A 15,887-nucleotide genomic window follows, 5' to 3' on the forward strand; every position below is an offset into this window, starting at 1 on the left:
GGCAGAGAACTAAGAGCTTTAACTGTAAAGACCAAGCTATCAGCCTGTGAGCAACATACTGAGAAAGTAACAAGGTTTACCAACATTACAGCTAGTGGGTTGTGGAGTAGAAACGTGACGTCATCCACCACTTTAAACCTTTGTTGACTCGTTCAAGAGGTAATAGAACCACTTTAACCTAACTATGACTCGTACGTACTGTCAAATTGTAAACAGTTGTTTAAATTAAATCATTTAGGTTTTAAGGAAAAATATAAACTTAGTGGTTACTACGACGGTTGTTAATTTTGGCTTTTAAAAGGTTGTAATCTATTTCACAATACTATATGTGGTTTTAAGTTATTTTCAAAGAGTATTAGTTGCACCTTGCTTGAAATTATATCCTACCATAAAACACTTAACTGCACTGCACTTGTTACTTGAACATAAAAGGTCAAATATGTTTCTTTCACAATGGTTTTACAATATAGGTAATTGAAACAAGGGTTTTAATTATATTGTTTATTAAATTGATAAGGATCAAGAGTTTCCGATAAGTTGTTATTTGTGTGTATATTAATTTAGAAAAAATTTAATAATTTAATTTATTAATTTCAATTAATTTAATTTAATAATTTATTATTGATTTATTGTTAGTGTTAAAAAAGATGGGTCATTCGTATATACAGGGTATTCAAAAAGGTGGAAATATAATTTAGTACTGATTCCTTGGGTCAAAAAAGATAAAATCAAGAATAAAACATTTCCAAAATCGCTTCATTAACTAGAAAACCAGATATACGTTTATGTATATTTTTGCCTGTGTATATATTTTGACCAACAAAGCCTATTTAAGTCTGTCGGGACCAAGTGTTTACACAATCGTTATACCACCCGTTGATAGTTTTTATCTTACTAGAAAAAGTGTACAAAGAACAGCAAATTGAACAGCTGCAACATGCACATCGTACCACGAATTTATATAAATCAGTCAAATTATCCATCCTTGAATTTACAGAGTTGAAAAAAAAACATTCTGTTATGATTTCATATAATAAAAAAGTGGAATTTTTCAGTAGCTAACAATCACATAACACCCAAAAAATATCTTCAAAGTCCCACTTTTCCTCTTTATTACATTGTCATAGAGCCTCATCTAAGGACTGTTGAGGTTTACATAAATATTTAAGCTGGTGACATCGCAACTCCGAGGCAGGATGTTGTAAGCCGTTTTGTTGAAATATTCTTGTCAACAGCCACCTCTGTGTGGCGAATCCCTTTCATATTTGTCATCTTAGATTTTGGATATTCCAGAGAGGTCATAAGCCAGTAGGGCCGTGTAGTTGTGTTACAAAAGTAGTGTTTTGTTGTAGGATAGAGTAAAAATTCGGCGATTCGTAAGTTTAGAAACGTAAAGTTGGATTAGACTTTTATGAGTGTAAACCATTCATCATATAAGTAAATTTTAGAGCGTTTGTTGTAACACTTATAGCAGAGAATTTTTACTAGAGGACTTTTAAATCTTACAAATCACTAATGTCTCTGATCTATCTAATTATTATACTTCCGCCCGCCATCAACTTCAAGAAAACAAAAAGGTATACAAAAATAGGTTAAACATCTTTTGGCGAGTAGAACTATATCACTATATCTATGATTTAGAACCTCCCAGTAATGATGCTTCCAACATAATTTATATCCGTTGATAAAATACGTAGGTCGTATATATTTAGACAAAGCAAACCTATTAAGTATATAGTATCTAAAATAAAATGGACAGTCACAACAACAGTTATTTTAAAATACTGTTAAAAACGTATCTTGAATCATTGTAAACTGAACCGGAAGTTGAAACAGTTACGGAATCAGTTAATGAAGTGTATTGACTATGTCGCGTGTCCAAGCAGTGAACCCATTATAGAGTACAACAGCTTAAACTTGAAACTAGGTGTTAATGTGGATGCAACACTTCCGGGTAACACTTTGATTATTTGCGATCGTGTTTCCTGTGTTCCGACAACAGTGAAATTATATTACAAAATACTATAATAGATCGGTTTTACAACGTTTGATACTGGTTACTAATATATGTAGTTACGTACAATCATACTTCATACTAATATTGTGAAAATGTGTGTGTGTTTGTTTGTTGGTTCGTTTGAAGTTCAATCGCGCAGCAAGTACTGATTGGATTAGGTTGCAGTTTGGTATAATGATAGTTTACATTCCCGATTAACATATAGCCATATTCTATTCTAAAAAATTCTTCGGGGCTCCACCCCAGTGTCTCTAGTTTCACTGATAAAGTAATTAAAGAAGTTTGCCATCTGTTTCAACTACACAAGTCGTTCTATGATATCATAGACAAATAAATTCTTTTTTTGTATAATATTCAATTACAGGTTATAAAGTTTACCAACAGGGTGTAGCACTATTAATTATATTTACATTAATGATAACAGCTAATTTGAACCAATCAGCAACAAATAACTGTTAGAACTTAACTTTTTTCTATTGTTTGGGTACAGTGGTAGAACATTATGGCTATGGTAGATGTGCTATACTATAGTATACCATAAACTATAATGAGCAACTCGTCCTCTCCCATTACGAACGCAAAGCACAAGTATAACTGCATTAAGAGTTTTATACTTAAACGCCAACCCCTACGAAGGACGGGTAATCTGCTAGTCGGTTATTAGACTTTATGACGTTAATTTTATTTTACCTAATAGCCATGTAAGGTTACGTAATTTGTTTAAAGCTCTCTTGCAGACATTATAGCACAAATGTCAAATCTGCCTTTTAACTAAATGATACAAATGGATTTTCATTATAGACTTAACATTTTACAAGAGCATGCAACCCTTTCTTTGCTGTTCATTAAAGTTAACTTATGCTTTTAGAAAGTCCTTAGAGAGTGTTATGAAGAATGTAAAATTATATGATGTAATTATTGTGTACACTTACGTCAAAACCCCCATTTTAAATTACCTTTAACACCCTTGGGTTATGTAATTCATATTGAATTTCTACGAAAAAAAATCAAAATTACCCAGATAAGTAGTTGTAATGATGACTTTTACCTAGCAATGTATCTCCTAGTTGTCCTAGAGTCCTAGAGTCATGGACATATTTAACTATGCTAGTTGTTTTTACGATCGAAGTTTTGAATCCACAGGATCAAATACGAACGCTGTGTTACTATTCTCAGTTAAACAACTTTCGCAATAGCTTTTAATAGTGTTTTAGGTTATTTTAGGCTGAGACATAAATACTTGTTTATACTAAATACTACGTGCGGATAACAATTTAGGCTTGTTTTATGTTCAATTTAGGTTATTTGTTAGAAACAGAGACTAACTTCACAGTATATCAGTGAACGAAGTCAGATAAATCATGTTAATGAACACTTGCTCAGTTTTAGTTACACCATAAAGTAAACTACAATCTAATTAGACTGCAAACTTTTTATCATCTCGCAAACTTATTCAAAATCTAATTATATCAAGCTGAAATCTCTGTGTAAATGACTCATTAAAACCTAATTTGCTAAATTGCGAGTAATTTTTAAATTATAACTTACTTGATCCATTCCTTGCTAATTCTAATTAGGAAACAAAATTTTAACCATAATATCGTTTATGTTCGTATTTCTTTATCATGACAGATTTAGTTATATTTACTGCAATATTATGCTGTTGCAATATTTATTGCATTCTATTGCAACAGAAAAACACAAAATTAAATAACACAGATTTTCCACTGTTAAAACTGTTTTTGCGTTAAAATACAGCGTTTTTTTACAGCTGTCTAATTAGATACTAGAAGATCCTATGATAATAATATTTATTATTGAAAAACGTGTCTGACGTTTAGAATTTTACACGAAACAAACAAAGACCAAGTATAATAAATTGTGTGTGACTTTATGTGTTGAATTCCTTATTTTTAAGGTACGTTGTCCAAAATATTGTTCAGCTATTTTCCGTCAAAATATGTATAGGAAGTTTTGCCTTTTTTTATGTTTAGCCATTGTTTTAAAAACAAATTAAGCTTAGGACTAGATATAGCCAGATATTACTAAATGATGAATTTCTGATAACATTTAAGGTTCTCTTTTATCATCGAGGTGTTATTGTCGTATACGATTTTCATAAAACGATAGCTAGATAGGGGCATGAAATTGTGAACCCCATGAAATTGTTAGATATTCTTTTCTAATAAAAAAGTAAATAAACATTAGGCATGAACTAGCAAAATTAGATAGACTTCTTGGAGTAATGGGTTTACTTTAAAAAAAAAAAACACTGTTTTCCCAAACGTAATGTGGTCATCCTTCATGTCGCATCATAACTAATAACAAACTTTACTCATACTTGGATTCATATTAAATACCTGGCTTAGGAGTTAGTTGACCTTGCTTAAATCAACAATATTTTGAAAACACCTATAGAAATATAGGCCGCTAATCAAAGTTCAATTTTAAATTCATAATTTTTGGGACATTTATTTTTTTCAGTCAGGTTATTTTAGTAACGTGAAGTTTTTCCTTCCAAAAACCAAAATCGTGCCAAGTAAAAAAAAGTTAGTGAATTCAATGATTTGCTCAAATACATTTGAGTTCAATGGTTTGAGTTTCACTCACACACTGAACGTACGCTAGATAGTAAACCCTAGATGGCCCTCGCCAGCGACCGCTATCCAATTTAAGTTAGTCTCGACCCCAAAGGACTCTCGTCCAGAATGTGGTTAAACTTGTTTCACTTTTACTCGTTTATTTAAATGACTCACATCTTCATTCACTTTGGTGTTTTTTATGCCGTGTTAACTCAAAATAAGTGTTTTATATAGTTAAACTTTGTAATCGGCTTAAATGTTGGAGTTCGGTTAGGTTATACTAACGTTTAAAAAGTGTGTACGAAAGGAATATATGATGCTACTTGAGAGCTTTGAGTTTTGACTATGTATTAATAAAAAATGATTTTTTTTGTAATATTAAAGTAATATTGCATATCTAAGTAAATTTAAGCTCACAAGGAATGCAAACGTTCAATTAGAGTAAAAGGATATATACAATTTTAAGGAAAATATAGGGTATTCAAAATAGTACTGAATGTTCCATATAAAGAGCCGCCATTACTAAACGAATAAAAACAGTCAAATTCTCATTCAACTCAAATGTTTTCATTTACTTTAACAATAGCTTTATAACTATGAATAACATGACATATGTTTGTATTTGACAACATTGAGAGATTTTTACTAGTAAATTTTTGGCTTAGGCATATTTTGCTTAAAAAAAATCCTACTAATATTATAAATGTAAAAGTATGGAAGTTTGTGTGTAACTCTGAAGTTCCATCACCTGAAAACTACTGGAACGATTGAGCTGACATTTTGCAGGGAGGTACTTGATAGTATTGAGAAACACATAGACATATTAAAGTTGTGAAAATCCTATAGGACTATACCCCGCTGGTTTCTAAGTTATTGTAATGAGTATTCATATTTAAGGAATTAAAGAATTTTGCCAGTTCTTTCAACCAAACTAGTAGGCTCTATGATATTTAACAGCATTCAAATGTTACAAGGATTACCAACAGGGTGCAACACTATACTTTGTTGCATTTATAACAACAGCTAATTTAAACTAAGCAGCAGAAAAAATATGTTATATACAATGAGAACTGTTGAGTTAGGATTGTTTACAACTATGTATAGGTTTTAAATTTAATTACTAAGTTGTGATAATGTGAAAATGTTTGATAGCTCATTTTTTCTATGGTTTAGGTGCAGTGGTAGAACTTTATGGCTATGGTAGATGTGTTATACAATATCATACCGTAAATTTAAAGTACAAAAGTTTCTGAAACCATGTGCTCCCCCATTGCAAACGCAAAGCGCGAGTATAACTGCAATAAGCATTTTATACTTTATACTCCAACCCCGTACGAAGGAGAGGAAGTCTGCTAGTTTAAAATATTTTTAAGTTATTCATTGGAGTTGTTTTACTGGGAAATGTTACATTTCATCATTGTGGAACCAATGGTTGGTCTAAAATAAATGGCAAACACCTCACGAGATAATCATGTATCAGTATGAATAGGAACGTGATCCTTAAATCACTTTAGCTATTATTCAACGTCCTGTGGACTAGATGTAGAATATAAATCAAAGTGTTCCCCGGAAGTGTTGCATGCACATTAACACCTAGTTTCAAGTTTAAGCTGTTGTACTCTATAATGGGTTCACTGCTTGGACACGCGACATAGTCAATACTCTTCATTATCTGATTCCGTAACAGGCTTTCATTGTATTTACTAGAAGTCAGGCTACAGTATTAAAAAATGCACTGTAGTTACAGTCGAGGAATTCCGAAATATAACCTAATGAAAACTGATGAATTTCATTAGGTCTGTAAAAACAGTAACTGAAAAAAGTGCGGGTGAATTAGAGTCCATGGCAACGTAGGCGAACATCATTGACTTTTATCACAAATATCAGTACAGTTTATTGAAGTACTTTTACGCTATACCAAGTCACTCCTCATTAACATGACACGTTCCACTCGAGGTCTACGTAGGCGAAAAAAATTAAAGGATAAAGAGTTCAATGTATTCAAAAATAAGAAATTTAATAATAAACTAAAGTATGTAGGCCTACCTACAATTTTATATATTCAATTATAAATCGTTCTAGTTAGGTGTATCAAAGCTCTTATAAATTCTACAAATACTATTGTTCTCATGTATTTTATTATACAGTGTAAATTAAGTATGGAAACCAATCTGTATTTTTAAAACTGAAATAGATAGAAATATTCTGTTTATAGCATTGATTTTTAACAAAAGCTCCGCAATGTTTTACATTGAAAATATTTTGTTACCCCACTAAAAGGGCGAGAGGTAGGGGGTGACTAATTTTGTTTCAAACAGCAAACCCTATTGGGTGACCCCTTTTTGGCTAGGGATGAAATATCCACCTCGGATGTGCGTCATTGTATTTCTCTTGACAAACTTTCAAAATGAGGTGTCTCTCAATAGGGGTTGCTATTTGAAACCAATAAGTCACCTATAATCTGTTAAAGGGGTTAAACATGTTTTTGATTTAAAAGATCGCGGAACCTTTGTAAAAATCAATGCAAGACACAGAATATTTTTTTACTATTCCGGTTCGAAACATACAGATTTGTTTCCATACTTAATTTACACATGTTCATATAATAAAGCCTATTACTTTTAATAGTAACATGATGTATAAATATTAAATTCTTATACGCAATACTTTTAAACATCATGAAACATACAAACGTGTCTTTTAAAAGTGTTTCAATAACAAAAATGCTTCTTAGGCACTGAACATATGATTTTAAAATTGTTGAACATTATGAATCAAGCGGATTCGCAATCTCGCTGTCGCCGACAAAGCACAGCCTCAGGCGTGGGCTGCTCTTTGTATCAGCTTCGCAATATCCTCGTCAGAACAGGTGTCAACAACTGCCGCGTTTCAGACTGGTTCTCGCGAGAAATATAAGACAATAGCAGAAGTATAAACTTACTTACTGAAAACTAGGTTAAATTTCTCTATATTGAAACTAGTCCAACTTCTCCCTGATGAAAAAAAAACTGTTCTACTTTAATTGGTGTTGTATGTCGATTTATTCACGAATGGATTTGATTTGACTAAATAAGATATCTTATTTTGGTCTATGGTCAGAAATTTCCATTATCTAAATGCATGTAAATGGAATAGACTACAGACGTACGAAATATAGCATTTTTGTTGCAAAATAAGTATAAGAACAGGTATATGGATATAGGTATGTACCTAGGTATATGTGGTATAGGTATACGGATGGTGATAATGGAGTATTTCCTCGTTTTTATCCAGAACGACAGTTTTGTCAGAACTTATCAAAGTCGTTAGGTTTGTTATATAACATTTTTTAATCAATTGGTTTAATTATTTTCCAATGGTAAAAATTAATTTAGCAAAAAACTGTAAGTTTACTTTTTCATTTCAAATAGAGCTAAGTTTTTTTTTATGATAAAGGTTGTTGCAAAAGAGACGTAATAACCATTAAAGGGCAAAAGATTGTTATAAACTGTTTATAGCCTAATCTTTTTAGCATTCTAATATAAGATAAGTCGATTCTGACCGATCTCAATAGTCATATTGGTGGACTACAACGGCAAAATCTCCTTCTGCTCTCTATAATAACCCAACTATTGACATATATACTTGGAAATCTGACATTTAGGTTTTCCTCAACAGACACAGGTTGATCTTCAATAACTTGAATATACAAATGTATTAGTATGAAAAATACAGTTTAGATGCATGCATGTCAACACGGAAAATAAAAATTTATATTTTCATACTTCCTTGTGTGTTTATTTATGCTATTAATTACGTTTACCTCTTCAATTCACATCAATTATGTAAGTACGAGGAACTAACTGATACTTCGCATTATTATTGTTTTTAATAGGTAACAGGTTTAATAGGTAATGTGTAAAATAACCCTCGTGGTAGAAGGTAATTGTAATGTAGCTTTCACATGTAATACTTTATTTTGTTTAAAAAAAAACTAAAAGTCACACCACCCCTTTATATGACACTCTGAAAATAATACTGTCGGTTTTGATTAGGCATTATATGTTAGATGTGACATATCCTAACAAGCTGTCTTGAGGGACGCTCAGGGAAAAAGTACGTTTATATTCATCGTCTAAACTTACATTCTTCCTGAAAAACTTTGTGCGTATAACATTGAGTTAAAATCAAAACGATACGTCAGTATAGTGTCTAAGTGAAAATAGTAACCTTGAACGTTAATTTAGAAACATGTTTGGGACAATCTACCTTCCAAAGTTTAATTTTGAACACTCCAAAGCCCTGTCACATTTGTTGAGATAATAATTAGTTAGAAACCTTGAAAATGTAAGTTTTTAGTCGTTATTAATGCTAATTGTACATTTATGCTGTGTATGATCAAAAAATGCTACAGACCTGATACTGAAGAGCAGAATATGACGGTAGAAACCAACAAGCACAGCAGTAGCAAAACCGGAGGAGGTTCTGCCATCATTCACTCATCACCCTGTGAAAAATACAAAATTTAAATTACACTATAAAACCAAATTAAAACTGAAATTGTGTTATAGAACATAAGGTAATTGTAGCTCACAATATTTTAAAACTTAATTAATACATTGTAATTAAACTACACAGTTTCTCGTTGCTACATTTTTTTTATTTGAAATTAGTAAATAAATGTGATTACAACTACTTATTTTAAGGTAATTCTAGATTAATAATATTATTTCTACACAACGAATAGAATGAAGGGTACATAACTTAAAATTAAGATATTAATAAATCTGAGATTTCCAAGGATTTATTTCATGACCTGACGGTCTGGGAACAAGGATACTTTTCCAAAAGTTTAAATAGATGATAAAAGTTTTTTTAAACATGATGACTCCAAAAATATTGTACATAATGTGTGCTTAAAATTAATTTCTGTTTCGTGAATTCACTCCCACCACTTTGTAATGGCAATTCCGACATTTTTTACAGAAAGCCTAGTATATTAATAGCCTATATAAATTATAAAATGAAACTATTCTAAACTAACCTAACCAACCAAACTTGCAGATTATGAAAATGTCTGGTAGTGAATAAACGGAAATTCAATAAAAAATAAGTTGTAGTGAATTAAGGGAAAGGACCACTAATACTAATAAGATTTAATTAAAATCTTTTCATCCGCAACCATATAAGAAGTGATTTCTTTTGTAAATAGCAAATTGTTTTCAGAGAAAACTAGTAACAACACTCAATAAATCAAAGAGTGATCATAAATAATGGAGAAAATCTTACAAATCATTCCGTTTTACATTTACTTTCATTGAGTTCTTATTATTTACGGAGTTACATAATGTACGTTGTATTAAGTCTGCCACTTCATAATAAAAAAATATTTACTTCAATTAGAACTGAACAATGAAAACACCAACGTATTGCAATAAAATGGAAGGTCAGGGAAAATGATAAATTGAGTATGACAGAAACCTAAGTTGTATTAATAAAACATCATTCAATTGATTTGTCATTGAAAATATAATTTTCAGGATACTGATACAATGGTAGACTATAATTCATACAAGGAAAACATTTTTGTATGTGTAAAAGATTATTCAAAGCTTTTTCTATTCAATTGCAACGTTATGCCGTAATTGAATCGAAGTCCTTGCAATAAACTTATCATTTCATGAGTTATCCAACCTTTTCTCCTGAGGATAAAATGACGTATTTATTTCTCATGAAAGTTAAATATTCTGAGCTGAAGTTAAAGACCCTTGCCCCTGAGACCAGGTTTAACATTGTGATTATAGCTCAAACTTTTGCCAACTCAAAGTTTCGTTGTGACCATAAATTTTACTACATAATTAAAAAGTTTAGGCGGGGTCTTATTTCGTTAAAGAACTGGAAATCTCCCCGCTTATTAGTAAGCTACATCTCAGAAAAATTTTAATATTTGATCATGGTAACTTAACAAAATTAGTAAAAATTTTACTATCATACTCATTTTTATATATTTAAATACCAGCTAAATTAAACAAATTACTTAATGCATATAAATATCCAATTGCACCTACACTTTGTACATATAATATCACCAAGAAAAAGATTTTCGCCACGAGTTTACACGATAACATAAAATAAACATGTCTCAGTTATATAATGTATCGTTTTATCAAACATGTTGGTAAAATGATTTTGGTCGTTAGAGTGATAAACGATTTGACGTGATCCCTCATTAAATATCTCAAACAATTACTGTTAACGATTCAATCAATTGCTGTTTTAAATATACTATACGTTTAGCAGTAGTATAGCCAAAACAAAAAATATCAAAGAAGTTTTTTTGAAAACTACCAATATATATGCTTGTCAGGAAAAAATGTACTTAACGCATGTAACTGCTTTTGAGTGTATTTTTTTGTAAATAATTAAGTATATTCCTGTGACACCCAACGTGTATTTTAGTTGCAGCTTAGACGTTTTTAATCATACAATTACTGTACATTTTACTTTTATTTATGAACCCCTATAATCCTTATTGTTATAATCGGTGCATATAAAAGCAATTAGTTTATCTTTTAATCGTTTAAACATTCATAAGACTCGTAACATTCGTTGAAATCAGGTGTTTATATAAAGTAAAGAATTAAAACACATCGGAAATACGGTAGTAATTTTTAACTAAAAGCAAATAAATGGACTTGATATGTATTCAAAAATTAGTTTATGGGTCTTCACCCCTTATCAAAATTTTATCCATGCCTTGATTTTAAATTCAGAAATAATCTTACATCTGTATATCGAATGTTTTCTGTACTTAGTGTATTGAAGTGAAACATAAGTTTTTCCAATAAATATGTATATAGCGCTATTCCTTAGGTCAAGACAAACACATTTCACATAGGAACATGGGTCTGTGGTGCCTAATTTTCCACCTGTCCGTATTTATGTGTTTTTTACAAAAAAAAAATAATAACTCCTTAATGGTTTGAGATACAGCGTTGATATTTTGCAAAAAATGTTTATCTTATTAAGGCCTATTATCGTTAGAAATTATACTAAAAATCCCATCAACCGTTTCAAAATAGCGGCCATTTAAAATAATTGATGCTCAATTTAACGAAAACCGTTAACGTTTCAATAAAATTGCAAGAGACAAAAAAGTTAGTAAATGTTATGTCCAAAGAGTTACGGGACACCCTGTATATTGCTAATTTTGCTAACGATTTGATATAATAGTAATAATAATAATAAAATTATATCAAATCTCAAGTGAAAATCCGTTATCCGCCGGCAACTATATTTCCTTCAATTACACTTCTATAACTTACTGAAAACATTTGTAGGTATAAATAATAATGAAAACTACAATATTTAGAAAAAGTTTTTGATCACACAAAAAACTCAAATTACAAACATTACCGTATATTATATTAAAAACACTCTAAGAACCAATTACATTTTTTTAATACCAGATTTTTTGCATCCTCACAAAGGTTAAGCAAGCTAAAAAGGCACTATCTCATTTTAGGTTGGATTTTAATTACTTCTGATACGGACGAAATGGATATATAGGGAAATGTCAAAACAGAGAATCCACTAGAGTTTCAATCCAAACTGTGAATCCAATGTTTATCATGTAGTTTTGGTACAGTACAGTAATCACATTTATTTATCATGCTATTTTGATAAGCGCTCTAGCTGTCATTTCGACTTTATAACTATTGTACGAAAATATTGAAATATCTGAGTGTTTTCTATACAATAAAAATAGTAAAAAAAATACTTTAGTTAATAGACTTACTTACTTAAATAATTTTGGTTACCTAAAGTCTTCGTACATCTACACATTTGAGGAAAAATTAAATACTAATATAGGAAAATAATGTTTATTTCTTGAAAAGTGTTTGTGCCTGACTCGTATCGGGAGGTATTAAAATGTTTACGTTGTAGAGATTTCTGAAAAAAAAGACAATAATGCAATAGATTTTTGTTTTAAATTTATCCTCTTTTCCTCTTTAAAAACCACATACAGGTGGAAAATATTTCTTTTACGAAAAAATGAGTAATATACTATTTATGGGGGAAATATACTTCTACCATTCGGAAACTTAAATTTATATTGTGGTTTTATTTGGGGTTAATGTAAATTCTATACTAATATCCTGTATAAGTAGTTCAAGAAAGTAGTAAAAATCATGTAATGGTGATTATACATTGTATTCCATAATATTTATGAGCACTTTTGTTTCTAACTACTAGCAAACTGATTGTCTTTTTAAATTGGTCGATATAGTTATTTTGTATAAGTTTCAGTTAAATATTCACAAAAAAACTGTTTTAAGACATTTTAAAAGGTTCGCTCGATTATAAATTACCTAAGGATTATACGCCTTTTGTGGTTAAAATAGTATTAAGATATTAACATGATTACTGAATGATAACACATCTAGTTGATCGGGGTGGTTAAAGTGCACTGTATCCTAACCATACTCTTTGGAATTTCAAATGTATTAGATTCCGTATGAAAACAATTAATCCCTTCCTAAATCTTTGGTTCATAAGGGAATTTTATTTCCTAGGACAGTAGGCACGAGCTCTGAATTGTTTCAAAAAATACCTCGGGCTAGATCTAGGGGCTGCGGCATTTTCACTTCCTTTGGTGATTTGGTGGGATTTGAACCCGGAACCTCAAAACCAAAGTTCTCTACCTCTAGACCAGCTCACTTCCTAGTCCATAAGGGATATTAGATGTGACTTTTAATAAATATTTTGCCTGTATTGAAATATTACTGGATATGAAGTTTCAAACTAAAGACAGCTTTATTATGCAATGTAATTATTCATTTAAAAGAGACTAATAGAAATTAAGTAATGTTTTAAATTTTTAAATTGATTAAAATTTCAACATCAATTTTTTGTGGGTGTGTGCAAATCTTCAAAAAAGGTTATATTTTGCTTGTCAAAAAACGCTATCCAGTGTATACTTTTGTTAAAATCTGTTGTCAGAGCTCTAGCTTCAAAAATGATTAAGTATCATCTTGTATTATTTTATATGTGTTGAAAAGTTCAAGTATTATGTACTGCTTGCCTCTTATCAACTATCCCTAATAATTGTATGACTGCGAACGAAAGTGGCCAAAGAAAGTTGACAACCACTAATTGAAGATTTCTCCTTCAACATTTACAAACACCCTTGAACGTTTGATTGTAAATCCATTTTTTTCGGTCAATCGACTACTAATACCTACTTGTTTAACACTGTAGTATGACGTTATGAATTAAGAAGTAAAGTAGTTAGGCCGATCCTGTTATAAGATGTCCCGTAAAAACCTTAGAACCTTAACATCTAAAATTAGCTTGATGAAATATTATATCATATTTATCGTTATAGCTCATTAGTGGTAAAAACCTACGTCAAAAGTTTACATGATTGATTCAAGTAACTAAATCTGTTTATTTAATTTTTCCCTGGTAAAAGGCTAAGAGTGAGAAAACAGTAGAGAACGGCTGTTTTGGAGGGGTTTCCATTATAAGGATATGTTTAAGGTCTCAATATAAGCAATCCAACAGAGTCATAGTTTATAGTAAATTTGCTTGAACTGTAAAGCATTCACAATTTATTTTAAACAGTAAGGTAAAATCGAACTACTGGAAACAAAATGGAAAATAGGAAATAAATATGAATTTGAATGAAATATTTTTAAGTATGGGAAACGGCTATTGCAGTTGTCCAGTAACTTAAGAGGGATAATGGTTTCAAGTTTATCCTTTTTATACGTATAAAAACATTTAACGAAGCGTATGGTTTTCTTAAACTGCAGTTCCGGTCTAGAAAACAATTTTCATAGAACGAATCATGTGTTTCTGGTCTTTCTTAATAGTGTAATTATAGTTTACTCAAATGGTAACGCACTTTTGAGAATAATATGTTTGTTATAAGTCGTTTGGCATGTAAAACTGTCGGAGATTTTATAACCGATTTGTAACTTTAATGAAAGCGGCTGTAATATATGTACTTGTTGCGTGGTAGTTAAGGTATACCAAAACCACTTGAAATTGAGTAAGGATAATATAATGAAAGTGCGGTAAATTTTAATATTAATACACACAATTCAAGTACGATGTAATATAGAAAACCCATGATATTTACAATAACAGTGTTAAAAAAAGCATAGGAATATCCTTACTAGAAGAAACTTTCTTATAGATTCTATCTACTAAATTAATTCAAAATTTGTTTTAATACACATAAGCGTTGAAAGTTTGGAAGTTTCAACGAGTGATATACCTATAAAAACTCTTAAACTTCCAACCCGAAAAAAATAGAAAACTAACTAGCAAAAACAATACGAAATTACTATCCGAAATTCGGTTTTGATCACCCTCCCTATATTCACAATACCCACCGTGAAACCAGACGTGTTCAAGACGTGTTCCACTGCGATCACAGACACACGTACTCCGCACCCTCTCTAGGCGACACGCGGCGCGACACTAAGGGTTGCTCCGCCCGCCGCGACGCGCGCCGTCCGCCCCCACCCCCCCACCCACACTTCCACAACCCTCTAGCCATAAACGTTCCACCCCCGGCTGAGACGTCTCCGTCGTGTTTGATTTAAAATTATTCCGACTATTGAATTCCGATACCGTTTGGAATCAGTCCTAAAACTCTAAATCAGTTGGGGAAGTATTTTAACAATCGGGCGAGACCTTTGTGCTCGTCCACACAATGGATTCGCTGATATTCGTGCGCAACATTCCAAGCCAGTTGTGTTTTGCAGATTAAATTCTCATCCGGATGTTCAGCAACTACAAACGGATAAGTTTAGTCTCAAGTTTGCTAATCTTCGCTAAATAGTTGGAGAATGTTTGGGATGTGGAGGTATTGAATGTTGGGATTTGAGTAGAGTCCTTGCTAATGTTTGCATTTTCTATTATTGTAGCCTATATGTGATCTAAAAATTAATTTTGGCGTCACTTAAGCCAGTGCCATTTATTTTTTTTTCTCAGGCAACAGTCCAAACCCTGGTATTGTTACTGTAAAACGCCGACCTTTTGTTGTAGTGACATTATGACCCCAAAAACTATCTAGTTCTGGTAACGATTTTTCTAAGAATCAAAGCAGAAACTTTTCTATTTGAAAGCGATATGGTCTACTCCTTTAATCTATGCTGACCTCTGGGTTCCAAGCCAATATGCTAATACTGTTATAGGTTTACGAGACAGCTACCTAAAATTATTTTCTTTCAATAAAGGATCTTTGGGTATTGTCACTTAGTTGCTCACTCTGTTAAAATAAAATCGTTGATGTA

At 31.3% G+C, this 15,887-nt stretch overlaps 1 protein-coding gene across 1 annotated transcript in view; it reads right to left on the reverse strand.

Annotated features, from left to right (window-relative positions):
- The window catches only part of LOC128989336 (lachesin-like), a 245,261-nt gene extending 230,207 nt beyond the window's left edge, over positions 1-15,054 (reverse strand). Inside the window, exons 1-2 of the mRNA XM_054411217.1 lie at positions 14,982-15,054; positions 8,995-9,085 (exon numbers count right to left, since the gene is read on the reverse strand). Coding sequence (XP_054267192.1) covers positions 8,995-9,073 — 79 coding nt within the window. The 5' untranslated portion in view covers positions 9,074-9,085; positions 14,982-15,054. The remainder of the gene's footprint in view (positions 1-8,994; positions 9,086-14,981) is intronic.
- Between the last annotated feature and the right edge of the window lie 833 nt (positions 15,055-15,887).

The sequence above is a fragment of the Macrosteles quadrilineatus genome, unplaced genomic scaffold (assembly GCF_028750875.1).
Source record: "Macrosteles quadrilineatus isolate MER2022 unplaced genomic scaffold, UCM_ALF_1.0 Scaffold_3__2_contigs__length_128488019, whole genome shotgun sequence".
Classification (NCBI taxonomy): Eukaryota; Metazoa; Arthropoda; class Insecta; order Hemiptera; family Cicadellidae; genus Macrosteles; species Macrosteles quadrilineatus.